The sequence below is a fragment of the Vipera berus genome (genome assembly GCF_964194415.1).
Source record: "Vipera berus genome assembly, chromosome: 1".
Lineage (NCBI taxonomy): Eukaryota > Metazoa > Chordata > Lepidosauria > Squamata > Viperidae > Vipera > Vipera berus.
In genome coordinates this window covers 276,831,646-276,856,728 of record NC_138202.1, presented here as the reverse complement: position 1 = coordinate 276,856,728, position 25,083 = coordinate 276,831,646, and the positions used below count along the sequence as shown (strand labels likewise).

The 25,083-nt window shown below is 38.0% G+C and overlaps 2 protein-coding genes across 2 annotated transcripts in view; one reads left to right on the top strand and one right to left on the bottom strand.

Moving 5' to 3' along the window:
• The first annotated feature begins 1,671 nt into the window (after positions 1–1,671).
• Positions 1,672–25,083, top strand: part of TFB1M (transcription factor B1, mitochondrial) — a 32,379-nt gene continuing 8,967 nt past the window's right edge. Inside the window, exons 1-5 of the mRNA XM_081313715.1 lie at positions 1,672–1,875; positions 2,916–3,067; positions 3,579–3,687; positions 5,417–5,568; positions 17,482–17,601. Of these exons, the coding sequence (XP_081169841.1) occupies positions 1,743–1,875; positions 2,916–3,067; positions 3,579–3,687; positions 5,417–5,568; positions 17,482–17,601 (666 nt within the window). The 5' untranslated portion in view covers positions 1,672–1,742. The remainder of the gene's footprint in view (positions 1,876–2,915; positions 3,068–3,578; positions 3,688–5,416; positions 5,569–17,481; positions 17,602–25,083) is intronic.
• Positions 23,259–23,988, bottom strand: CLDN20 (claudin 20). Its single transcript, XM_081315439.1, has one exon. It carries the CDS (start codon positions 23,971–23,973, stop codon positions 23,314–23,316), a length of 660 nt encoding a protein of 219 aa, XP_081171565.1. The 5' UTR covers positions 23,974–23,988; the 3' UTR covers positions 23,259–23,313.

Here is a 25,083-nt window from a genome sequence, read left to right as displayed (position 1 = left end):
TCATCCAGCCAGCTTTCATATCTAAGGGAGGGCCAGGATTCCCGGTTTCCCAGTTTCTAGTCCAGGACTTTATCCACTACAGCAATTGTTGTTGTTGTTGTTAGTTGCGAAGTCGTGTCCAACCCATCGCGAACCCATGGACAATGTTCCTCCATGCCTTCCTGTCCTATACCATCTTCTGGAATCCATTTAAGCTCACGCCTACTGCTTCAGTGACCCCATCCAGCCACCTCATTCTCTGTCGTTCCCTTCTTCTATTGCCCTCAACCTTTCCCAACATTAGGCTCTTCTCCAGTGAGTCCTTCCTTCTCATTAGGTGGCCAAAGTATTTGAGTTTCAACTTCAGGATCTGGCCTTCTAAAGAGCAGTCAGGGTTGATCTCTTCTAGGACTGACCAGTTTGATCACCTTGCAGTCCAAGGGACCCGCAGGTGTCTTCTCCAGCACCATAGTTCAAAGGCCTCAATTCTTTGGCGCTCAGCCTTTCTAATGGTCCAACTTTCACAGCCATACATTGCAACTGGGAAGACCATAGCCTTGACTATATGCACTTTTGTTAGCAGGGTGATGTCTCTGCTTTTTAGTGTGCTGTCTAGATTTGCCATGGCTTTCCTCCCCAGGAGCAAGCGTCTTTTAATTTCTTGGCTACAGTCCCCATCTGCAGTGATCTTGGAGCCCAGGAAAATAAAATCTGTCACTACTTCCATTTCTTCCCCATCTATTTGCCAGGAATTGAGAGGGCCAGATGCCATGATCTTGGTTTTCTTAATGTTTAGTTTCAACCACTACAGCAAACCAGCTCTCTAATTCATCAAGGTTTGAATATTTTTGAGAACAAATCCTCCAGAATGGCAAAAGATTACTCTACTGTTCTTTTATAATAACAACAAAGGAGCAGAACCTTTGCTGTACAATGATTCCTTGCTTCTTTCTCACTGAAATTAAATGTAGGAATTCGCATCTAATGCTTCCTGCCGAAATGGGGGAAAAAAAGCATTATACTCCCTTCTATTGCTTTAAATCTATTCTCTGAATCTGGGGAAGAGTTTATGGGATTGGAAACAAGCAACTTTTAAAAAATGCTTTTAATTGCAGCGTCTCGGGTGAATACAGGTATCTTCTCCGTTACTCATCTCCCGCTAACCTCAAAGTAACCTGCCTCGTTCTTTCACCTGTTTTAATTTCTGATATCCTAAGGTTGCATTCATTTCATCTGATGGTCACTGCAACCTCCCCACAACCACCACACACACACTTCAGAGTTAAAGCACCCACTGCGCGCTCTCGTGGCTTTCCCAGAGGCTAGGAGAGGGGTAGGCAACCTCGGCTCTTTTATGACTCATGGACTTCAACTCCCAGAATTCCTGAGCCAGCATAGCTGACTCAGGAATTCTGGGAGTTGAAGTCCATGAGTCATAAAAGAGCCGAGGTTGCCTACCCCTGGGCTAGGAAGACACGCGCCACGAAGTGGGACTTTAAGCGCTAACTTCTCATCTCTCCTTTATTTACGTGTTTTTCCCCCCCTCCTAATTGTAAATCTGCGTCAGAAAAGGGGGAGGAGCTCCGCCTGACTCTCCGGGGTCCTCAGAGTGAAGCTTGGAGGCTACGAAGTCCGCCTGCGCCGTCGGTTGAGCAGGCGCTCTTTGTAGTCAGCTGGCCCACAATGCTTCGCCGCCTGCGCAAGGGCGCTCTGGGTCTAGCCGCGTCTCCGAGGCCAGGGTAAGCCGAGCGCCGCGCTCGGCCATGGCGGGCTCGGGGAAGGTGGCTACTTTCCGCCTGCCGGTCCTTCCTACCATTAGAGAGATAATTAAACTGTTTCAACTGAAAGCGACGAAGCAGCTGTCTCAGAACTTTCTGTTGGATCTGCGCCTCACAGGTTCGCCGTCCTGGGTGTTTAAACGGGGTTCGTCTTTGGAGAGGCGATTGGCTGACTTGCTGACCTGCGAAAGGACGCTTCCCCCCCACCTCCATCATGGGGCTCTCTGGATACGCTGGAATACCATTTCCATCATCCCTGTACTGGACGGGGACGCTGGGAGTTGTAGTCCAGCCATTTGACAAGCTACATACCTCTTCTTTATCTCAGTTGCTTGGTTGTTTTTCAGTTGGCAAAGTGGCTGTACTAGTAAAAGTGGAAATACAGAATTAGACGGTGTAGCAAATGCGCATTCATTAAACCACACAGCTCACTACAGAATATGGGCTTATCTACTTCCCTCCTTTGGGTCTTCCCCCCCCCCACAACACACACTTTTTTTTTGGCTTAAATTTTATTGACTGCAAAAGTGAAAGTACGACCGTCACATGATTTGTAGATGCCAAATGTACAAATTTTACAAATCTTTTACATTTGTTCATTTCTTCTTTCCAATCCATTTTATAGAATTGACTTTCCATCCAGATTTTGGATATGAAATAAATTTGGCCTTTTTCAGTTTTTTTCTTAACCTTAACTTTTTTTCCTTTCTGAATATGAATATGTAGAGTGCCCGTATGTATCTGTGCTTTATTTTGTTATTCCAGTTCGTTTATCTGAATTAATCCACTTGATTGTCTCACATAATCAGCAAAATAAAGTACATTGTTAATATGACAAAAAAAACTGTGGAAGGACATACCACTTTTTAACTTTTAACTTATCGAAAGACATATCACTTTTTAACTTTTAACTTTTCGAAAGAACTAGCTTTTGGAATGCAGAGGCCATATATAATGTTGTAATATAGTAAACATTTAATCTGAAACGAAGTAAATGTAAATTATCATAGTTTGCACTACTGTGCTGTACATTAATTTGTTCAGTTTACTTTATTTAATGATGCAGTGATGAATGACTATTCTGAAGTGATAGCATTGTTTAAGTTTTCTCTGCTTGTGAAATCAAATCTGTAACTACTGTATGCTCTTTTTTTGCAGATAAAATAGTAAAGACCGCTGGCAATCTGAAGAATGCATATGTGTGTGAAGTAGGCCCTGGGCCAGGAGGAATCAGTAGATCCATTTTAAACTCTGGTGTTGCAGAATTGTTATTAATTGAAAAAGATTCTCGTTTTATTCCAGGACTCCAGGTACCCAAATATTGTTCAAAATGCTACTATTGATAATTACCTTTTACAGGTTAAATTGTACTATATTTTAATAACTAGTTATAGTAGTATATACTAGTGAGGTTGGTCTCAGCTGAACTTTGTGGTCTTCTGGAAATATTTGGAGCTGTTTATCAATGTGGTGAACTACTTAAATTACCTTCCAGAAAGTGATAAATAGGCTTAAATGATAAAAACAAGATTGAATTTATAATCACTTAAGTTAATTCTGTTTCAGTTTTTATAGGAAACAATGATTTTAAACTTAAAATTAATAATTTTAATATTGTTGCCTTTGTATTCTTTATATTTGTACAGGTTAGCATTTATTTAGCTTTCTTTTTGGCACATTTGGTGATAAGATAATTAAATGGAATCCCAAATGTATAAGTTCTTGCCTTACAGATGCTAAAAATAATTCAATTTTTAGCAGATTTTTGAAAGGCAATTAAATCTCTTTTTAATATTTTTTTTCTTTTTTCAAAAATATTAGATGCTGTCTGAAGCAGCTCCAGGAAAAGTTCGTATTGTCAATGAGGATATTTTAACATACACATTCAGTGAAGCTTTTCCCAAACATCTTTCAAAGAACTGGGAAGATGGTCAGTATGCTACAAATACAAATATTAAGAATACTTCTTAAAATGAATTTACTACATGAGATTACTATAGCAATATAGTGATATGAGTGAAAGTTAATTTGTATGTTTTATGTCTTAAATTTGCTAGTAACCTGTAATGATCCATGTGATATATTTTTCCCTAAGTACAGCTAATGGCACAAGTGACTGCTGTTACCAAGTTAATAAATTCTAAAATTTCACTCCAAGTATTGTGTGGATCACAACTCTGTGCAATGAATTTCACTAGCAACTTAAAAAGTATTCAGAATCATGTTCTAAAATTCATTCTGGGGTGCCTAAGTGGCATATCTGCTTGTTTTCTAAGATTAGAACAAACACTATTTATAGGACATTTATCAAGAAGTTATCAGTTACTTACTAAAATATTGCCTTCATATGCTGTGCCTACAACAGCAATTAACTATGAGTTCCTGTCAAAGCCTTTTATGCTATTGGTACAGAGACTTTGCACATTTGGATAGGATAAATGCCAAACATGAGGTCAAAATCTAGATGCAGGAATTTTTTTCCAAAGTTAATTTTACCAGCTTAGGTCAACAAAAAATGCACCATTGTTTTTCAGTTATGTCTGGAGACCTATTTGAAGGAAGATTCAGTTTGAGAAGAGAACAAATGTTGAAAAGCTTTCAGTTAATGCCTTGGGACAAAAATGACAGGGATCCCATATGACCAAAATCTCTGTCCTTGCAAATAAGGCATCGCAGACTTTCTCTTTCACTATCTGTTTTTCTTCCCTAAGGTAAAGGATGTTGAAAATTCCATTCAGTCATAGATATGATGGTCAGATCAGCAAAAGATTCAGTGTTATGCCTTTTAAATAAATCTAAAAGTTGTTAGGAGACTTTCTACCTTTCTGCTTGTAATACCTATAGAACAGAAAAGGATAATTAAAATTATATCTTCTATTCTGAAGACAGCAAAATAGCAGACAGTCATAGGTTCATGACAATTTAATATGCACAAATTTATTTAGTTTTAGAATGATTTAGTAATCTCTGGTTTTATCTTTATATTCATAATTGAATATAAAGATAAAATCAGAGACTTTTCTTTGGGGCTTATTGGACAGAGAACTTGAACAAAATTTGGAACTTTGGTATTATAAATGCTGACAGCAGCAAGAATACTCTATGCATAAAAATGGAAGGATACTTTGATTCCCACAATGGATGAATGGCTGCAAAAGTTGATACAGTTAGAAAAGATGGCTTAAATTGACTGTTTTGAGTAAACAAAAGTACAATTTTGTTTCTATTTGGAAACCGCTTCTGAACTTTGTGCTTCAGGTGGGAAAAAAAATGAAACTTTGGTTTTCAGTTTTGCTAACTAGATAGACTTCTTGTTATAGAAATGGCTAGTATATATTATTATGTAAAAGTAAAAAGTTGAGGTATGTTATTAGCTTATTCTACTGCACCCAAAAGAAGTCAATGCTTTTCTTTTTCTTTTCCCTTTTATCCTATACTTTTTCCTCTTTCCCTTCTCCTCCCCTTTTTTCCCATTGGTTCATTTTTCTTTGTATTTCTGTATTGTATATTATGATAAACTAATAAAAAAATGGAACTTGAGAATGATCTAGTAATTTTAAAAATTGTGTCATATTGGAATATATAGTGAAAGTAGTTTGTGTGTATATATGTGTGTGTGTATACACATATCCTTTTATTCTCTGTTTTGACTTTTTAAGATCCTCCAGACATACATATCATTGGAAACCTTCCTTTCAGTGTCTCAACTCCACTAATAATCCAGTGGCTTGAGAATATATCTAATCGAGATGGGCCTTTTAGTTATGGTAGGGTACGGATGACCCTGACCTTTCAGAAAGAAGTTGCAGAGGTGAGTTTGTTTATTGAATTATTATACAATTATTTAACAATAAATATCAGCAATTTGCACATTAAGAATTATTAAGTTTAATTGGTTCTTATAGTTTGGTCCATTTGTATAATGGGGAAGCAGTAATACATTTGCGGGCTTAGAGAATGGATCGTTACTGCTCTACCATATAGCAAGAATCCGTGTGTTTAAAGAAATTGTTTTGTTTGTAGCAGCAGGACTGATTCTTTTCAACCTGCAAGTCCTATGTATTTCCGGTTTTCTCCAGGGATAGTAGAAGATCCCTCCAAGACAATAGGGTATGCATGTGACAACTGCATACTTGACTAGCCCAAAGTTACTAGCCCAAAGTCAACCAGCTGACTTTCATACATAAGACAGGACTAGAATAGGTAACTGAAGGGGCAGGAAATGATGAAACCTGTATCTAATTATTGCACTTGTATTAAGGTACTTGTATTGGGATGAATGTTCAAAAAGTTATTTGAATTTGTGTTGTGATATCATGACATGAATTTCATCATTTCTTCATCATTATACAAGGAGTGTTTGCCTTACAGCCACAATTAGGACCAGAATTGTTGTTCCCAAGCAAAGTGATTGTTAAGTGAGTTGCACCCAATTTTAGGACCTTTTTTGCCATGGTTGTTAAGTGAATCACTGCAGTAGTTAAATAAATCAGAAGTCCCCAACCTTTTGGGCACCATGGACCGGTTCTGTGAAGAGAGGTTTTTCCGTGGACCGGAGGGGGTGTGGTTTTGTGTGCTGCCTGCATCCCATGGATGGAGCTTTGCTTGTTTGTGCAGACCGGTTGCTGGCATGCCGCAGCCCGGTACTGGTCTGTGGACCAGGGTTTGGGGACCCCTGAAATAAATAATGTAGTACTTAAGTGAATGCAGCTTCACCCATTGACAGAATCTGGCTGGGAAGGTCACAAATGGCAATCACATGACCCCAGAATGTTGGAGTTGTTGCAAATACATGCTGGTTGCCAAGCGCCCAAATTTTGATCACATGACTGTGAGGATGCTATGACGCTTGTAATTGCAAGGACCAGGTTTTTTTCAATGCCTGGTAACTTTGACCAGTTGCTAAATGAATGGATGTACTGTAAGTCGAGGACTACGTATGTTTGTACTGACCATCAGCACAACATAAATTTTAATTACGCATCAATAGCCATTCAGTAATTGCAACACTGTTACTAGCTGTTCTGTTCCAGCCTACGACCGGCCCTGTTTGTGTGTCAGGGACAACCTCTTTTTCCTTTTAACAATCAATAGGCTGGAAAAAAACCAACCCAAATTTATTTACAATTCCAAATAATATAGTCTTTCAAACAAAAAAGCAGCAGAATATTTTCTTCAACCAAAAATACATGATTCAAAACATCCAACAAGAGTCAAACAGATTAGCAAAAACAGACCAGGATTCTTTTTGAATATCTCTGAACGGTTGCCTTCAGCAACCAGCACTGCCCACACCTTCCCCTTTTATTATCTGTCCCAAGCAGTGGCTTCTCAATGCCTTCTCCTCCTTTCACTGAGTTGCCTCATAGATTTTCTCTGCTCTGCTCTGCTGGATTGCCTTCTCCTTCTAGCATCTCTGAACAGATTCAGCTGTGACTTCTCTGAGTCCGACACCTCCTCCTTACACAGCTGAGCCTCATGAGGAACATGACTGGAGGGGCCAGGCTGAGAGTCCTGCAGTGCATTAGAGCTCTGACACCGAAGGCTCTCCAAACCCCTCTCCTCCTCCTCCTCAGATTCATTGGACTCAGCTGCTGGGAGCACAGGCTGACACTGAAGCATAACATTAGCCTTGGCTGTACATTATTCTATTTTAACACTGTGCGGAACGTTTCATTGACTTGTATGTATAGGAATGGTCAAAATGATTTTGTGACATTGGTTGGTTTACACACTTTCAACATGCTACACAAAACAAGGTACCAATAAAGGAAAATTTTCTGATAAAGATAATCATGACATAAAGGGTAGAGCTAATACTTACATTAGTCCACAGTTCTGTGCGAATAGGACTTTGAATCAGTAAGGATGGAATTTTTTTCTATCCCCTGCGCCTAACAAGACAGAAGATCTACCAGTGCTCTGGAAAATGAAGAAAAAAAAAACCCAAAAAACAAAACAACCTGCTTTTGCGAATTCTCTGAATTGATGCCAGAAATGTGGTTGAAAAATAGCAGCATTTCAGAAGAAAGTTGGAGCATTTTAACGCACATCTGAACTGATTTCTTCCTCCCTAACTAATTCAGTAACAAAAGGTGCTCTATCGCAGTAAGACGGGGTCCTGAATCTTTTTTTTTAAGTGTGCCTTTTGTAATGTGTGTTGCAATGTTCAGTTTCTTTCCTAACGTTCTAGTTGAGTATTAGTGATCATCTGTGCCAACCTCTGCAGATGGCGCAGTAGGGAGACAAAAGCCCTTTTATCAAAACTGGGTTCCTGTAGTTTCTGTCATTTCAGTTCAGTTTTCCGAAATAATTGGTAGTGCGAGCTGCTATTCTAAGCTTAGTGGTATGGCTGATGGATGAGGATTTTAGAGCTAAACAGGTTGGAAAAGGAGAAGAGCAGCCTCTTGGCATTTATTTATTTTTATTTTATTTTAATTCCATTTATATCCCGCCCTTCTCTGAAGACTCAGGGCGGCTTACAAGCTTAGCAGTAGCCTTCATTCTATGTATATGCCTGCTTATTAGGGCTTTTTCACACACACCCCAAGCGGCATTATTACAAAGTCAGCTTATTGCCCCCAACAATCTGGGTCCTCATTTTACCTACCTTGGAAGGATGGAAGGCTGAGTCAACCTTGAGCCTGGTGGGATGCGAACCTGCACTAATTGCAGGTAGCTGGTGTTACTTGAGGCAGGCGGAAAAGGAGAGACTTAAGAACATAGGTTCAGTCTGCTTTATATAGCAAAAGCCAGCTGTACTTGCTTTTAGGTTTTCTCATATGTGACATGAAGATTATAGTGTTTTTGCATATAATGTAGTTCAAACGGGATGCAAAATAGCACAGTTGGTTTGTTTCTTATATTAACTAATAAGACAGATATAAAAACTGACACAATCATGATAATAGAATAAATTTGTCTTCATAGTTATTGCAGAGATCTTTCTAATGTTTAAACACTTCTTAATGCTATCTGAGCTGCCTCAAGGACTATATAAACTAGTCATTATGTTATGGTTATTTTCAATGGCTCCTCATTTCTTAGACATCTATAGGTTTTAGATATATCTGATTTTCTATTACTATATTACTATTTTGACTTCATTTTTATTTTATTTTTCAAGGTCTGGCTTTTCCCAACTCATCCATTTTGATTATCTTTTACATAGATTAGTAATTATTGTTCCTTTTTAATTTTTATTTTCTTTCTTGGACTTGTTTGTGTTACTGTTGTTTTTTGTTATCACATTCCATGAGGTACAGGTAGTTTTTGCTTAAAGACTGCCCTGTTTAGCAACCATTCAAAGTTACAATAGTGCTGAAAAAAGTAACCTTATGACTGGTCCTTGCACTTACGGCCATTGCAGCGGGTGATCGAGATTCAGGCCTTTGCAACTGGTAAGCATTTTAAGACTTTCAGTGACCCACAGTCCTGTGATTGCCATTTGCATGCTTCACAACTGGTTTCTGTCAGTCAGTGGAGAAGCTGCACTAACATCACAAGTCACGATCATATGATTACTTGCTTAACAACCACATCGTTTAGCAATAGACTTGCCATTAAGCAACAACAGTAGCCTTGAAGGACAGGAAGAAAAGCAACGTTCAGACAATTCCAAGTCCACTCCAAGAAACTAATTGGAGAAAAGCCCCTCCCTAGTTCACATGGAGGTTAAAGTGAGAGAGGGGGGGAAAGCACATTCTGACTTGCAAGATTCTGTCATTAAAGATGTTCCGTTAAAAATAGCTTTAGAAATGTATTAATTTGATTAATTTGACTATGTTATAAATAAGGGAATCGGAGAGGGAATCCTTGTTGATGCAACCTGAGCTATTTACAAATAACTTGCTATTTGCTATTGTTTACTTTTGATTGTCCAACCACTGTATTGCTTCATAAATATTTGAATGTAAATATTAAAAAATTAATAAAACTTGTACAAAAAGAAATAGCTTTAGATATATATGGCATTGGTTTCTTAGTCTGGTCTACTTTATACGGCTAACAGTAACTGAGAATTGTAGACGTGATGTCAGGAATGCTAAAGCCCGCAGTGAACTGAGGTTGCAAAGAAAGCGAAAGAAGAACAAATATGTTCAGTCTAATGGGAAATTAAAAATACCAATATTCCAGATGGTTAATAAAGATGGCAAAACTAACAGAGAAAAGAGAAAGCTACTCAATTCTTTAATTGTTTCATTTTCTTCGACAAGAAATATGTTTCACTTGGCCTCAGTAAAAATAGGATGAATGGGCAGGATTGAAGTTCAAGCTTCCTATTACCTGACTTTATTTTTACATTTGAACAAGTTCACATAGCTAGAATAGCTTGAATTATGTTCGATAGGGAATTAAAACAATTTGCTGATGTTTGTTTGAACATCTGCTCATCCTGTAGAATGCCTAATATACCTGATGACTAAAGGAGAGACTGTGCATATCTTCAAAAAGCTGAAAAAGAGAATTTGGGAAAGTGTAGGCCAATTTGACCAGTCAATTTGTAGAAGGTTCTTTAAAGCAAATTATAAAAAAGTCAGTGTGTAAACGTCTTTAAAAGTGTGATAGTTACCAAACATTAATATGGATTTCTGAAGAATAAATCTTGCCAGATTAACCTTATCTTAACAACAGTAACAATAATAATAAACATCCAGATCTGCCAATCCCTTTGTAAGGACTCGATAGTTAGACAAAAATTTCAAATCCAGTCTGAACATCTGGCTGACTGTGCGATGATTAATAATAATAATAATAATAATAATAATAATAATAATAATAATAATAATAATAATAATAATAATAATAATAAAATCTTGGTAGGTTATAAAAATGCTATATAGGATTTGTTGTATGATAAGAAGGTAGATACTGTGTTTAGGATGCATATTTTAAGACAGGCATTGCTAAGAGTTTGGAAGAAGTATAGACATAAGCTAAGCAGCAAGATACCATTGTGGGCAATTCCAAAACACGCAATAGAAAATATACATGCTGGTTTCAAACATGATGTGACTACGTACAAGGAAATTTTAAGCCTGGAAAGGAATGTTTGGTGTTTGAAATCATATAGCCTCTTGCGAGAAGAGAAGGTTGTTCAATCTTGGTTTCAATATATTCAATTACGGGCCAGGTGGAAAGAAGACCAGAAAAATGGATTTACAATGACTGATGGAAATCTGATAAAGCAGATTAGAAATCAGGGGTCAGCACATATTAAACGGATATACCTTGCATTGATAGAGATTGACTCGGAAACAGAGCTTGTTAAGGACTGTATGATAAAGTGGGCCCAAAATATCCAGGAAGTTATTACAATGGACATGTGGGAAAAGATTTGGGTGAGGAACGTAAAATTTACACAAGCTCAAAATTTAAGAGAGAACTTTTACAAAATGTTTTATAGATGGCATCTAGATCCTAAAAAGCTTGCAAGTATGTATCCGAATTATCAGCCTAAGTGTTGGAGGTGTGGTGATGAAGATGCAACGTATTTCCACATATGGTGGACTTGTAAAAAGGTTAAGGCTTTTTGGATAAAAGTCTGGTGGAATATGCAGAAGATTTTTAAGCAGAGGATAAAGTTTTGTCCGCAACTTTTTTTGTTGGGAATAATTGCAGACGCTACAGTTGTGGACACTAAGCTGATGTTGAACTTAATTACGGCGGCAAGACTTTTGATAGGCCAATATTGGAAGAAAGAGGAACTGCCGACCATAGAAGAGTGGACTTTAAAGGTTTCCGACCTGGCAGAGATGGCGAAGATTTCGGCTTATTTGAAAGATCATTCGCAAGAACGCTATATTATGGAATGGAGAAAATGGATTGAGTTTATCCAGAACAAGTATAGGGTTAAGAAGTTTTACGTAGCATTTGAATAAGTCTTCTTTCGTTTTTTTTTCTTTTTTTTTTTTATTCTAGTTTTTTATATATATTTAATATTGTTAAGGTGTGTCTTTTCCTATATAAGCTAGAGAGTGATGGATTTTAGAACTTATAGTTGTTAGTATATGATTGTTTATGATTGCTTTTTATATATATACCTTGTATTTAGCTCTGGGAAGTCGGGGGGGGGAGGGGGAGGGTGGAGGGAGGGGGGGAGGGAGGGAGGTTGGGGGGAGGTAGGGGGGGAGCAGGGAGGGGGAAGGGGGGTTTCTTAAGGGAAAACTGTATTTTAAAACTTTTCAATAAAAAAAAAAATGCTATATAGGGGGCTTCTGGTTTTGTGCAGTTAGCGCAGCAGTCGAGGGATTGCAGGGCTCCGCGCCCTATGGTTGATTTCTCTCTGGGGACCCTAAATGGGCCCAAAGCCACCCTGGAGAGGTGGCAAGGAAGGAGGGAAGCCCCGACAATCATGGGGAGACAGTCGATCCGGACATCCGGGGAAAGCCCTCCAGAAACTGACAGAAGAAAGGCTAGCTTCATTCGTGAGTCTAGTCCAAGCTACATGCAGCCGAAGCCAAAAAGCATGATCGTAAACAGTGTGATTGAACTGCGTAAGAGTATTGATTCTCTCTTCTACCTGACTGATTCCCTGAAAAACAAAACGAAACCCAGAAGTAAAAATCCTCCAAAAGTGGGGGGGGGGTTGCTCCAGTTCTCTCTAAATGGAAGTGGTGAATTAAATTTATGGGGAATAAAAATACAGAAATAAAATTAATATAAGATTTAAACCTGGAAAATGTGAAATCAATGGAATTTATTAAGCATTTCCTGGCAAAAGATTATTGACGGAGCTAAAAGGCTTATTTGTTTTGAAAATTAAAAGATGAACTAGTGCTGACATCTAGTGGTGGATGGAAATACTGCCCTAAATATACAGCCCAGAAAAAAACCTGATATTGTGACCTTCAAAGCCTTAACTAAACAAAGAACAGCTGTAATAATAATAAAAAAGAGAACACTGTGGTCTATCTACAAAGCAAGAACTATAAAACTTAGAAAAAAATGACCTTCCTGGACTATAAATACTTTTTAAACTGTTACTTTAAAGCAATTGGAAGAGAGGATTTTTGGTTATTATGGAGCATCAGAGGTCTTCAGAAAGAATGTACCAAGAAAAAATAAATACTTTCCAGGAGGAAATGTATGTTATGTTACAAACAATTACAAATGACACTAATTTCAAACCATGAGGAAATTAAAAATGAATTTGAAAACTTAAATGAATGCATTTTTAATTTAACGTCACAACAAATAAATGATCAGAAAACAAAAAAGAGTGATCATGTAAAGCAGACAACTGAATATAAACTAGTGGAAAGAAATTTAGAAATGGAGACTCAAATGAAGAAGAACTTACAAGAAACTGTGGACATGGAAAAGAAAATTCTAAGACCACAAAATAAGTTTGAGGACAAGGAAAAAGATTTCACAAGATGGATTCCAGAGCTGTTGGAAGTACTACAAGAAATGGGGAGACAAAATATGATGGGAGAAATCTTCAGTGAATATAAAGGGGAAAAATCTCTATACAAAGACATGATGTTTGATTTGTTTCTTACATTTACAACAACATCTACAAGATTATGGAAAGACTCTGATTCAGCAGAAGAGATTGATTGGGAAAGATATTTGGCAAAAGGAGAGGGCTAAAGTGAGAATTAAGGAATTAGATGATGCGGCGTATCAGAGGGAACACTTAAAAAATAAACATTTGCTTGAATGTGGTTGAAGAAATAGATTTTAATTTAAGAGGGATGAGTACACCAAGTAAGATAGTATTTTTTCTTTCTTTTTCTCTTTTTTTAGTTTGTTTTTTATATGGGGAAATATAAAAATGTTTGGGATGGTTAATATAAAGGAAATGTTTTAGATATTTAAATATAATTGATCTTAAGAAAATTTTAATAGAGAACTTGTCTTCCGGGTGAGGTTCAAGGTGTTGGTAATGACCTACAAAGCCCTCCATGGCATGGGTCCAGAATACCTTGGGGAGCACCTGCAGCCGGCGTCAACTTCCCTCCGCCCAGTACGCTCCCACAGAGAGGGCCTCCTCAGGGTGCCGCCGGTCAAAGAATGCCGACTGGTGGCCCCCAGGGGGAGAGCGTTCTCTGTGGGTGCACCGGATTTATGGAACCATCTTCCGGTTGAGCTCCGGATGGCGCCCGATCTCCGCTCCTTCCGGCGCGACCTTAAAACCTATCTCTTTAAACAAGCTGGCCTGGCCTGATGGGACGGGGTGGGATTTTTATTAATGACTTCAATTTTAAATTTGTATTATCTTTGGGCATTGTTTAATTATGTTTTAATAATTTAATTTTAATTTTTGTATCTAATTTTTATGTATTGCCCTGTTCACCGCCCTGAGTCTCTTGAGAGAAGGGCGGTATATAAATTAAATAAATAAATAAATAAATAAATAAACTAAAAATGTTTTGAATAGAGTTAAAAAATTAGATGATTGGATTTATTAAATGGAACATCTGAAGATTAAACACAGGTTTAATTATGAGTAAAAAGAACAGAAAAAAATTGGAAATAAATATATACTAATTTAAGAGGGATATGTATTTTAAGTAGTATATTTTTATTTCTTTTCTTCCTTTTTTTCTCTTTTTTCTTCTCCTTTTTCTTTTTCTTTGGTGTCTTTTTTGATTTATTTTTTAAGATATGAAAATAAATTTAAATACTTAAATGTAATTAACCTTGAGAAATTTTTAGCCAGTAAGAATGTTTTGAACATTGTAGGAAAAACAAATTTAAATAAGAATTGTAAACCGGATTCATGACAAGACAACCAAGATGACTAGACAGAAAAGAAGCATGGTGTTGATGTGATTATTATTGGTAGAAATTTCAGAAAAAAATTATATTTAAATTGTTACCTATTGAATTAATAAGCATAGTATTAATTCAAGGTTGGCAAAGAGAATATTATTGGAAGAAGAGGAAATCAAGCAAAGCTATTATGTGGATTTTGGAATATAAAACTGATTGTTAGTGATTACTTTATCAATATAAGCCCAGAGACAGCACACTGTTTATTAAATATTATGGTGTTTATGTTAAAAATCAATAAAATATATATTTTTAAAAATGCTATATACCGTATATACGTGAGTATAAGCCGAATTTTCCAGCCCACTTTTTGGGCTGAAAAATCCACTTCGGCTTATACTCCCGTGAACAAAAAAAAAAGAGAACTTACCGAGGACCTGTGCGCGGCCGAGGCTTTGGTGCTTCCGGGATCGCGCGCACCTCTCCCAAGCCGCCGCCGTCCGGAGACCTGCCGAAGTTTGGGGAGGTTTGGGGAGGTGCGCGCGCACCTCCCCAAACCTCCCCAAACGTCGGCAGGTCTCCAGACCTCCGCGCCCTGCCTGCCTGCTTCTTTCCGCTGCCTGGCTGCCCTACGATGTAACCCGCTTCATGATCGAGTGCGACGCCTGCAAGGACTGGTTTCACGGCAGGTAACACAAAGCGATCGGGCCTTTCCTCCCCCCCTTTCCCTCCCCCCTCCCGCTCTAGGGCAGAGATCCCCTTCCTGCCGTGAAACCAGTCCTTGCAGGCGTCGCACTCGATCATGAAGCGGGTTACATTGTAGGGCAGCCAGGCAGCGGAAAGAAGCAGGCAGGCAGGGCGCGGAGGTCCGGAGACCTGCCGACGTTTGGGGAGGTGCACGCGCACCTCCCCAAACCTCCCCAAACTTCGGCAGGTCTCCGGACGGCGGCGGCTTGGGAGAGGTGCGTGCGATCCCGGAAGCACCGAAGCCTCGGCCGCGCGCAAGTCCTCGGTAAGCTCCGGGCGGTCACTTGCTTCGCGTCTCCTGAGGGAAGGGGGGGCGACAGGAGCGGGCGTGTTTCCTCGCCTGCTGGGCGCCGCGATTTGCCCGGGGAACGCGCGGGCCCCGAATGGCAGCGTGGAGCGAGGAAGCGGACAGCCAGGGCTTCCCCGAGAGCCGCGGCCACACAGGGTATTCCTGTCTATTCAGGCTTGCAAAACGGCGGATCGAGCCTCTGCTGGCAGCAGAGGCTTGCAGAGCGCGGATCCAGCCTCTGCTGGCGGCAGAGGCTTGCAGAGTGCGGATCCAGCCTCTGCTGGCGGCAGAGGCTTGCAGAGCGCGGATGGAGGCTTGCAGAACGGCGGATCCCAGCCTCGGCTTATACTCGAGTCAATAACTTTTTTCCAGTTTTTTGGGGGGGTAAAATTAGGGGTCTCAGCTTATGCTCGAGTCGGCTTATACTCAAGTATATACGGTAGGTTGATTTTAGTAATACATTTGACAAATTACCCTAAGACAGTAACTCTGAAGATATCTGACAGTTTTAAAAAGATCTTAGAATAATCATAGACTGCTGAATTATCACCATTGTGAAGTGGGTAGAAAAAAAAATTGGAAGCCTCAATGATATCACTGCTTCTAAATCACAATAGTAATAGTTCCAATTTATCCTGTATTAGAGCCTCGCTTTTGAGAATTCAAAACACTTTATCACATGTATCTTTGCAAAATTTAAAGTGGCTTCCCATTCTAAACTGAAGATGTTTAGTCAGTGTGAGCACTACCTAAGACAAAACAGATCAACATAGCTTCAGAAAAAGTGGTAATAAACAGTGGTAATAATTCAACAGTGGCCAATCATTAGCTCAAGAAAGGGAAAAGAATACTCCTAGACAAATTTGGCCACCCCAGAAAGCTTTCAGTAAGAAATAGATTATTTTTTTCTGAGACTTTATTTTTTCCATGGAAATCATTCCATAATCCTAGTTTACACTGGGAAGGCTTTACTTTTGTTAGACAGCTAAGAAACTTTAAGTAGGAACAATGCTTGCTAAAACATTGAACCAAGCTTGTGATTTAAGCAGGAACCAGCATTTTAAGCTGACTCTAGAAACGCAATATTGGATTAGAATATATATAGAATCCTAATATTGGGTTAAACTTCTAAAAGTTTTTCAAAGATAGGTTATGTAGCATTTTCAATAGCAATCTATTTTGGTATTAGGCTTGCTTATAATAATAATAATTATAATGCACGCTTGCATTTTGTGTGCAACTTAGCAGCTGCTAGACTGACTTGTAAAGTTATGGCAGAAAGTTATAAAAATAAAATTGTTCATGTATTGATATATCCAAACACGTATATTCTAAAACATATACTTTATAGGCCATTGAATTATAGATTAATGAAGCTAAATCTGCATGTTATATAGAGACTACAATAATGTATCTGTTCTAAAACACAATGTAGGCTAAAGTATAATCCTTCCTGGTCTTAGAATTCCCTTTGCTTTACTATGAGCATTTGTAAGTTAAAAAAAATAGAGCATTCATTATGATTTATAAACTGGATTAAAATGTTTTCTTCACTTTTTACATTTTTTTATTTTTCTATAATACACTCAGAGATAGGTCCTCTTGAATATGTTTCCAAATGCTACAGAAATATATAAAAAAATTATTTGTGGAATTTATTGAAATACTGTGTTTAGGTCGCTATTATTTTTTTGAACCCCAAAAGTATAGAAATATAATGGCAGTAAAATTGTATTTGCTTTCTTTTACTTCAGGCCTGTTTTACTTATAAGAGAAATGTTACCATCGGTAAAATTTAGACCTTCCATTAATTGTTACGGCAATAAGTGTGATTCTATTACTGATAGCTGTAAAAAGATTTGTAAACTATTTGGTATTTTAGTTAACAGGCTGCTCTTAAGAACACTTTAGTTTGGTTGTGCTACAATAATGCTTGCATTCATTTACAAAAACATTTTTCTTCTACAGAGACTCACAGCTAGTGCAAAATCCAGACAGCGAAGCAGGCTTGCTATAATGTCCCAGCACCTGTGCACTGTTCACAAAGGTTTTACAATTCCAGGTCAAGCTTTTGTTCCAAAGCCAGAGGTCAGTCTGTTCATTCTTTTTGCATATTTTTTTTTTGCAAATAAGTGTTTGAAGCTTCATTCAGCTATTCACAAAGCCGTTAGCATGGAGACTCAGACATATTCTAATTTCACAGAGTATTCATGAAGGTTGTTGGATAAGCTCCAAAAATACTGAAAAGTAAACTTAGTAATAAGAAGCATTTATAATTGTGGGATATAAATTTTCAGTGAAGATGAGTGAGAAAGATTTAAAGGCAGTGTTCGAAAGGAAGGCAAATCAATAAAAGAGAGTGATAGATGAGAAAATGTTCAGATGAATTCCAAGTACCCCAGTGATGTGTCAGAATTCTTCAGAGGTCTTAAGTAGCGGGAAGCCCTGTGGGGCTATTCCAAAGGAGCATCAAACTCTTTGTTAAATTATTTGTACAATCTGTAGGAAATCACACATTCGTGGCAACAATAAATGTTGACATACCTCTGGGAAATCGCTATTTTGGTTCATTGTGACACTTTGTGGAGACAAGATTTCCTTAGAGGTGGCTGTGTCCTGATTTTGAGAATAACAACTCAAGTAAAATGCTATTCCAAAAAGAAATGTTTTCTGAGGTTTTCCTGAACCAGTTCCAAAACCCAGTCCTATTCTATTCCTTCTAATATCCAAAATAGAGATAGTGATTAATTGGTTGTAATGTTACACATGTCTCCTGTTTATTGCTGCCATGGTGTGGTTTAGAAATGGCTGGTGATAATTGTTTTCCTCTTTTGTATAAGCCATAATTTGTTTATGCCATGGTTTATATAAATGCATACTATGGTGGCTAGGTTTTCAGTTCACATTAAGGCAGAATGAAATGAAATGTATCAATGGGGGTACCCTCCCAGAACTTGGAGCGTCCTTTAATGATCATTCAGAAGCTACGGCTGGTATAAAATGCAGTGGACTAGGCAGTCCAGTATCTTCAGGTGAATCCACAGGTTTCGTGGATGCATTGGTTAGTAGAGAGTTTCCAAGTATGATTCTTGCTGCTAATTGTCACTGTTAAGGCCCAATGTAATTCAAGACTTGGTTATCTAAAGGACTGCCCATCCAACTAGATCAGTGATGGCAAATCTTTTAGAGACTGAGTGCCCAAACTGCAACCCAAAACCCATTTACGTATCATCATGTGCCGCGTGGGCGTGGCCCATTGGGTGGGTGTGGCCAATTGGGTGGGCATGGCCCATTGGGTGGGCATGGCTGTGGTGGTAACGGCAGACTGGGTGGGACTAAAAAGCTCAATTAATCAATTCCAACTTTGCGAGATCTTTTTTTTCCCGCGAGAAGTTGAAATTGATTGATTGATTGAACCTTTTTTTTTTTTGCACATGGCGGCAGAGGCCTAAAGCGAAAAGGTTTTATAAAACCCAGCTGAAGGCCTAGGACTAGGGCGATGGCGCGCATGCCCACAGAGATGGCTCTGTGTGCCACCAGTGGCATGTGTGCCATACGTTTGCCACCACGGAACTAGATCAAATAAGGTTAACTCCTTCCAGGTCCTACCTTTGTGAAATGAGCATCTGACTGGCCCTCCAAAGTGAGTGTTTTCGGTACTTACTCCTATTCTATGGAACTCCCTCCTTTGGCCAGCATTGTTCCTTCTTGATTTTAGGAAAGGTGTAAAGGCTTACCTATTCCTCTTTGCACAGGAGGACAGTGTGCTATGATAGGAGGTGGGATTTGCAGGCACATAATTTCATTTTTTTTTAAATTCTTTCTATTTATCTGTCTGCCTATATAATCTTGAAGAAATATTTTATGTTCAGATTGTTAACCTAAAACTTTTGGGAATGGATGGCATACAAATAAATAGTCTTGAAAGTGGCTAGCACTTCAAAAATATATAGTACAAAAAGCACGTATACTTTTGGAATAAATTGGGCAGCTATCGGAATTGTCAATTTCCTTGGTAACAGTATGGAAATGGCCTGTCATTGCCTTACTTCAGGATGTTTTTTCAACCTTCTGCAACTAATTTCCCAAATGTTTCCCAATTTTCCCAATATTAACAAGGTCTGGACCTAATATATTGTTTGGATCAAGATTGGCTAAGTACTGCAATCTTGTTGCTCAATAGAGAGTTAGAATAGCAGATGGCATTGAGCTGTATGGTGGGATGGCCAAAGTCAGATTCATTTTCAGACACTACTAAACCGTTTGTGGGACCTTAGACAGATGACCACATTTCAGCTTAGCTTGTGTCACAGGATTGTTAAAGGGTTAATGCTTACATAATAATGCATCATTTAATATTACATGACTTATCCTGATTAGAAGATGACTTGGGAGTTATTTTCAGAGTAACTATTGTCCTTTCTCTGTCCTTGATATACATGTGTTAGTGGAAACTTTGCATAATTATTGGAAAACAAACCTGAAAGATTCTGGGACCTGCTGATGTCTTGACAGTGTCCTTCATCATTGGTGATGATGACTAGTCTGGTGAGAACTTCAACAATATCTGGGGGATCACAGATTCCTGATCCTATATTACAATGTCTCCTGTAAGAAACATTCTGGCTTTCATGTGTTCCCGGCCAGTGATTGATTGTTACTTTTCATCTGTAAGGCAGGAGAAAAGGGAATAGACTAGGCCTGAAATTAATTGTCTTGGTTTATTCATTGATGCTCTTCATTTGGGTTGGCAATAGGACGCCAACTTTTGCAAATTGGTTTTCTTTTGGAGATTACAGTGCTAGTGTCAAACTCACCTTATGAGTACTGTTATAAAATCCCCCCTTTTATGATCTTGTAGCCCCTATAAGTACTGTTATTTGTTCTGTTTTTATTGCTCTTTCCATGTTAAATTGGTGGTGGTAATATACAGTATATCTGCAGAGAGAGTACTCTCTTAAGAACTGTTACTCTTCTCTATTTCTATGCAAGCAGTATTTCTTTTGTTTTGAAGTTGCTGGTGCACTTTTTCTTGGAATTTGTCTGACTTTAACAAAATGCTTTAACTTTTTTGTCTGAGAATTAGATTGCATGGTATTATGCCAATGCAAGCTTGCCAGCTATGTTAAAAATATTTGAACTGGGTTCTTAATTTAATATGTTTTTTCCAAACATGATTAATGGTATTTCCAGAAATGAAATAGCTGGCACACAAAATATAACTAGATTATTAATCTATATTTGTTAAGATGCTACCTATGAATTCCTATTTTCTCAAAAGCAGCAATCTTCATTTTTGAGCTGTTTACACTCGTTTTCATAAGATAATGATTTCCACGTAGAAGAAAATGGTGATATTCATTGGCTATCATGTGCTGTAGTGGGAATGCCCAGACATTGAGAATCAAGATAGTTTCTCATGCGTACTTTTACAAAATGGCTATCATGGGCCCTTTTTTTTTTAAACAGTTGCTTTAGCGAAACACTTATTTCCAACATGGTGAACTGATGAAGTTGCTCCCAGGCTGCTCATCACTTTTAGCTTCCAGAATGTCCTCTGCCAGTCTACTCAAAGTTATTTGGATCTTATATATCATGAAAATAATAACATCTTGATATTAATTGTTGAATTGCAGTTATATTTCTGCTATAAAGTTTCTCCTAGTTTGGGGCTGCTTCTCTTCAAAGTTTGGGTTTTCTTTTGTTTTAATATACTTAAGGTTACTTCTGCATATGTCTCAGAACTGGCACAAGCAGATGTTTGTGGATGAAAATCAGCATTTAGATACTTATCTTAAAAATGCCCCTTTAGGAAGAAACAGGTATATATATACTGCTCAAAAAAATAAAGGGAACACTTAAACAACACAATGTACTGTATTTAAGGATGTCTTTATCTTGTGTTCCCTTTATTTTTTTGAGCAGTATATTTTTAATAAACTATAATAATGTTTTGCAAACTGAAGTGCTGCACTAGCCAAACATAGGCAGTATATTTTGACTTTGTGTTGTACAGTTTTTACCAAGTTTTACAAAGTAATCAGAATCCTTGTGCAGATTTCACAGGTAGTGGCAAAACTCACTGTGGCTCCTTAGCAGCGCTGAGAGGTTTACTGCCTCTATTATTAGAGATAATGTTTAACTCCCATGGCTACTAATAATTAATAACCTTACTGTCCCTGCAATTGATGAGTCTTTTTTTAAAGAACAGCTTACCCACCACATCTTTTTGTAGTAATCTTTAAAATTTAACAGTGTGTTTCACGTATCCCAAAACTTTACCCCAGCCCTCTTTTCAGCTTTGCTATGTAACTCAGGATTCTGACAAAAAAAACCACCCAATATATTATAGATTTGACAATTAATAAATATGTGGATTAAATGAGGGACTGAAGCAACTTGAGGGAGGAGAGATAATAAGATTGTAATTATCTATTGAAAAGAAGATCTGAAGTCACTTATAATTTTACTAACTTTAATTCATTTTTTGCACTTTTTTCATTTAATTTTTATTCTGTGGGAAATTTTCTTAATTTAAAAAACAAACCATGATTTTGGTTTTTTTTATAGGGAAAAAGTACACCTCATTTTTATCATGTTATGTATAATTTTAGAAGCCTCTACATATCCTTTTATTTTTCTAACTAAAAAAAATTCATGCTATAATTCTTATGTAAGAAACAAAAGACTTATCTTTTGGTGAAGTTATTTAACATTGCTGACACTAGAAAATAGGTGCTATAGAAATCTACAGATAGCTCAAATTATATTTCAAGCTATTGATCCAAACTTTGCTCTTTATATTGTGCTATATTGCCAACATGTTCAAATTTTATCTCTCTTGAAGGGAGATGAGTGGTTATTTTGTGACCGATCATGATTTTTGCAGATGGACACGAGAAAAAGATTTAAAGAAGCAAGACTAATCAAGTGTCTCATGCTGGCAAAATAATTATAAAACAATTGACTATTGCCTGCTAAATCTTTGAGTGGCAAATAGCCAAAATCTTTGGAATCTGATTGAAGATTGCTTTGTAAATAGTTTGCATAAAGTATAGATAATAGCTAGATGACATACAGCTTTAAATCCTGCTGAAGTACTCACTAGTTACTGACAACTGGAACAGTTTATTTAATTATGTTTAGTTATATGTTATTTAAGACACGTAGAAATCAAGCTTGAAAAAAGGAGTTTTTTAAAATGTCCTGTAAATATAAATAGGTAGGTCTTGTTAGTCCTGTTGTGTTTGACTTAGTGGCAAAATATTAAGTAGAGGTTTTCCAAAGAAAGCGGAATGGGTGCAGGTTATTGTGGGGCATGGAATCTCTGAAGTCTAGGGGCAGCTAATCCTCAGAAACGTTGGGATAACTGTTATTCTTTGAAAGAAACCTGGAGAGACCATTTATCATAGTCGTTGAAAACTGACATTGAGAAATGCAGCCAACATTTAAAAACAAAACACAGAAATCCACAGCAAGGCAGAATCAGTTCAGCTGGTACCATTGTTAAAATAAGACACTTGGTGATACTAAATGAGGCATGTGACAGATACAAACTAACTCTTGTAACTAATTTATATTATATTTACACCCCCACCACCCATTCTCAGTATAATCCAGTTGCCAAGCAGTTTCAGTAATAAAGGGTGGGTTAGTTTTTAAATTCTTAGCATCTTTTTCTTTCTTTTTTTAATAAATAAGAAACACCTCACCCAATGTCTTTATAAGGCTTGCATCAATCGCATTGTTATAAAAGCAAGACCACATAAGCAACCTCGATAGACAGGTCCAGCACTATATTTACACATAGTCCTTCAGGCTGTAGTCTTTGTCCACTTGCCGGGCAGCTAGGTGCAGGTTCTGCTGCTTGTTAGGATAAATCCCTGGTCTCTGCTGTTTCTTAAAACAGGAAGTGCCAAAGATGGTACCTGCAGCAAGCAGAAGTCCAGCCGAAATAAATCCAACGTAAACTGCTCCTCCTGGTTCATGCTTACTGCTTTCTGGAATAGTTGGGTCCAGAAAGTTGGAAATAATCTCTTTCGTGTACCAGGCTGTTGGTATCAAGCCAGATATTCCTGCCAAAATAAAGAAGACTCCTCCGGCAACTGACGTGTGGTTTTTGGTCTCTCTGTCCCCTCCCAGGAGGGTGCACTTCATTCCCACTGTGGCGATGCAGATCCCAAAAATGGAGAGAATGCAGGACAGAATCATGGTGGTCCTTGCTGCCTGGATGGAAACAGGGAGAGAGAGGATTGAATATTTCAGTGTGCAGCTGAACATCCCGGTGCTGTACCATGTGCAGTCCATCCAGAGCCCTTGCATCTGAGTGATGGCTGTGATTATGTTTGAGCCCGTGTCTGCATTCACCTTCCAGTTGGGCAACAGGGTGGCTGCGATCGCACCAAAAACACCAAACAAGGCTAGGATGAAAGCAAAAAACTGGAGCGCGGCTGATGCCATGATGAGATTTGCCGTCACCTTTTGTCTGCCTGTTTCTTTTCTGTTGCTGTAAACCTGTGTTACTGTCTGATGGCTCCCCAGCCAAGGCTGTAGTTGTCTGTATGTGATAGGAGGAGGGGAGAGAGTGGCAAGGGCAAAGGCAAAGGAGAATTGAGCAAACAAGAGGGCTTGCATTTGAAATAACGGCTAACTGAATGATTTGCTAAACGTGACCCTGCAGCAGATGAGAAGGCTACAAAAGGACTGAGCAGATGTACACCGGGCACTTGGAGAGGCGTGATTATAAATGGGTAGTGAGTGAGAGCAACTGAGTACAAGGAGGTGTTGATAATCAGCCACAGTGGCAGAAACTGCAAATGAAACGGTAAGACGTACAATTGAGATATGTCCTGTGCCAAAAAAAATCAAGGAAAGATTTGTGCCCTTATTGGCCGGCTTAAGAAGCTTCCAATCCATTTTGTAAGACAGCATGAAGAAATTTTTTTTAAAAAATGTAATTCTAGTCCTATAAACAGTATAGGTCTTAAATTTCCAATGGATTTGAAATGAAATGTACATCGATATAACTTCTCAATTCTTGCAATGAATACTCAGGCTAGAGTTCAAATAGTCTTTTCCTACTTTCATTCTTTTATACACGTATAAATACTAATCACTGATTGTGAACCTAAGAATTCACAAGGTTCATGCTATAGGTGTCCCAGTGACAGTTTTTAATTAAACACACATGAACAGCTTTGCTTCTGTAAGTTTTCAAATATTTCCCATTAAATAAAAATTAACAGTTCTATAGTTGTTTCAATTTTATCTCAGTTCAGATATTATGGATTTTGAAGAGTAAAAACTGGAAGTCCTGGTAATGGAAAGGGAATGAATTTGTTGTACTTAAGGCTAAGATAGTGTATCAACCATTCCTTTATGATTATTTTTTTATACTGAACTTATCAATTTAATTAGTTTCACTGCTTACCGTGTCATAATCTTATATCGTCTTCCTTAACTTATTGTCAGTGACTTATACTGAATGGGTATACTGTGTATTAACAGTGTTAAAATTGCTTCTGCAAGAGAGTATATTTCATAAGTTTTGTTGGGAATTCCTTCGTTTTA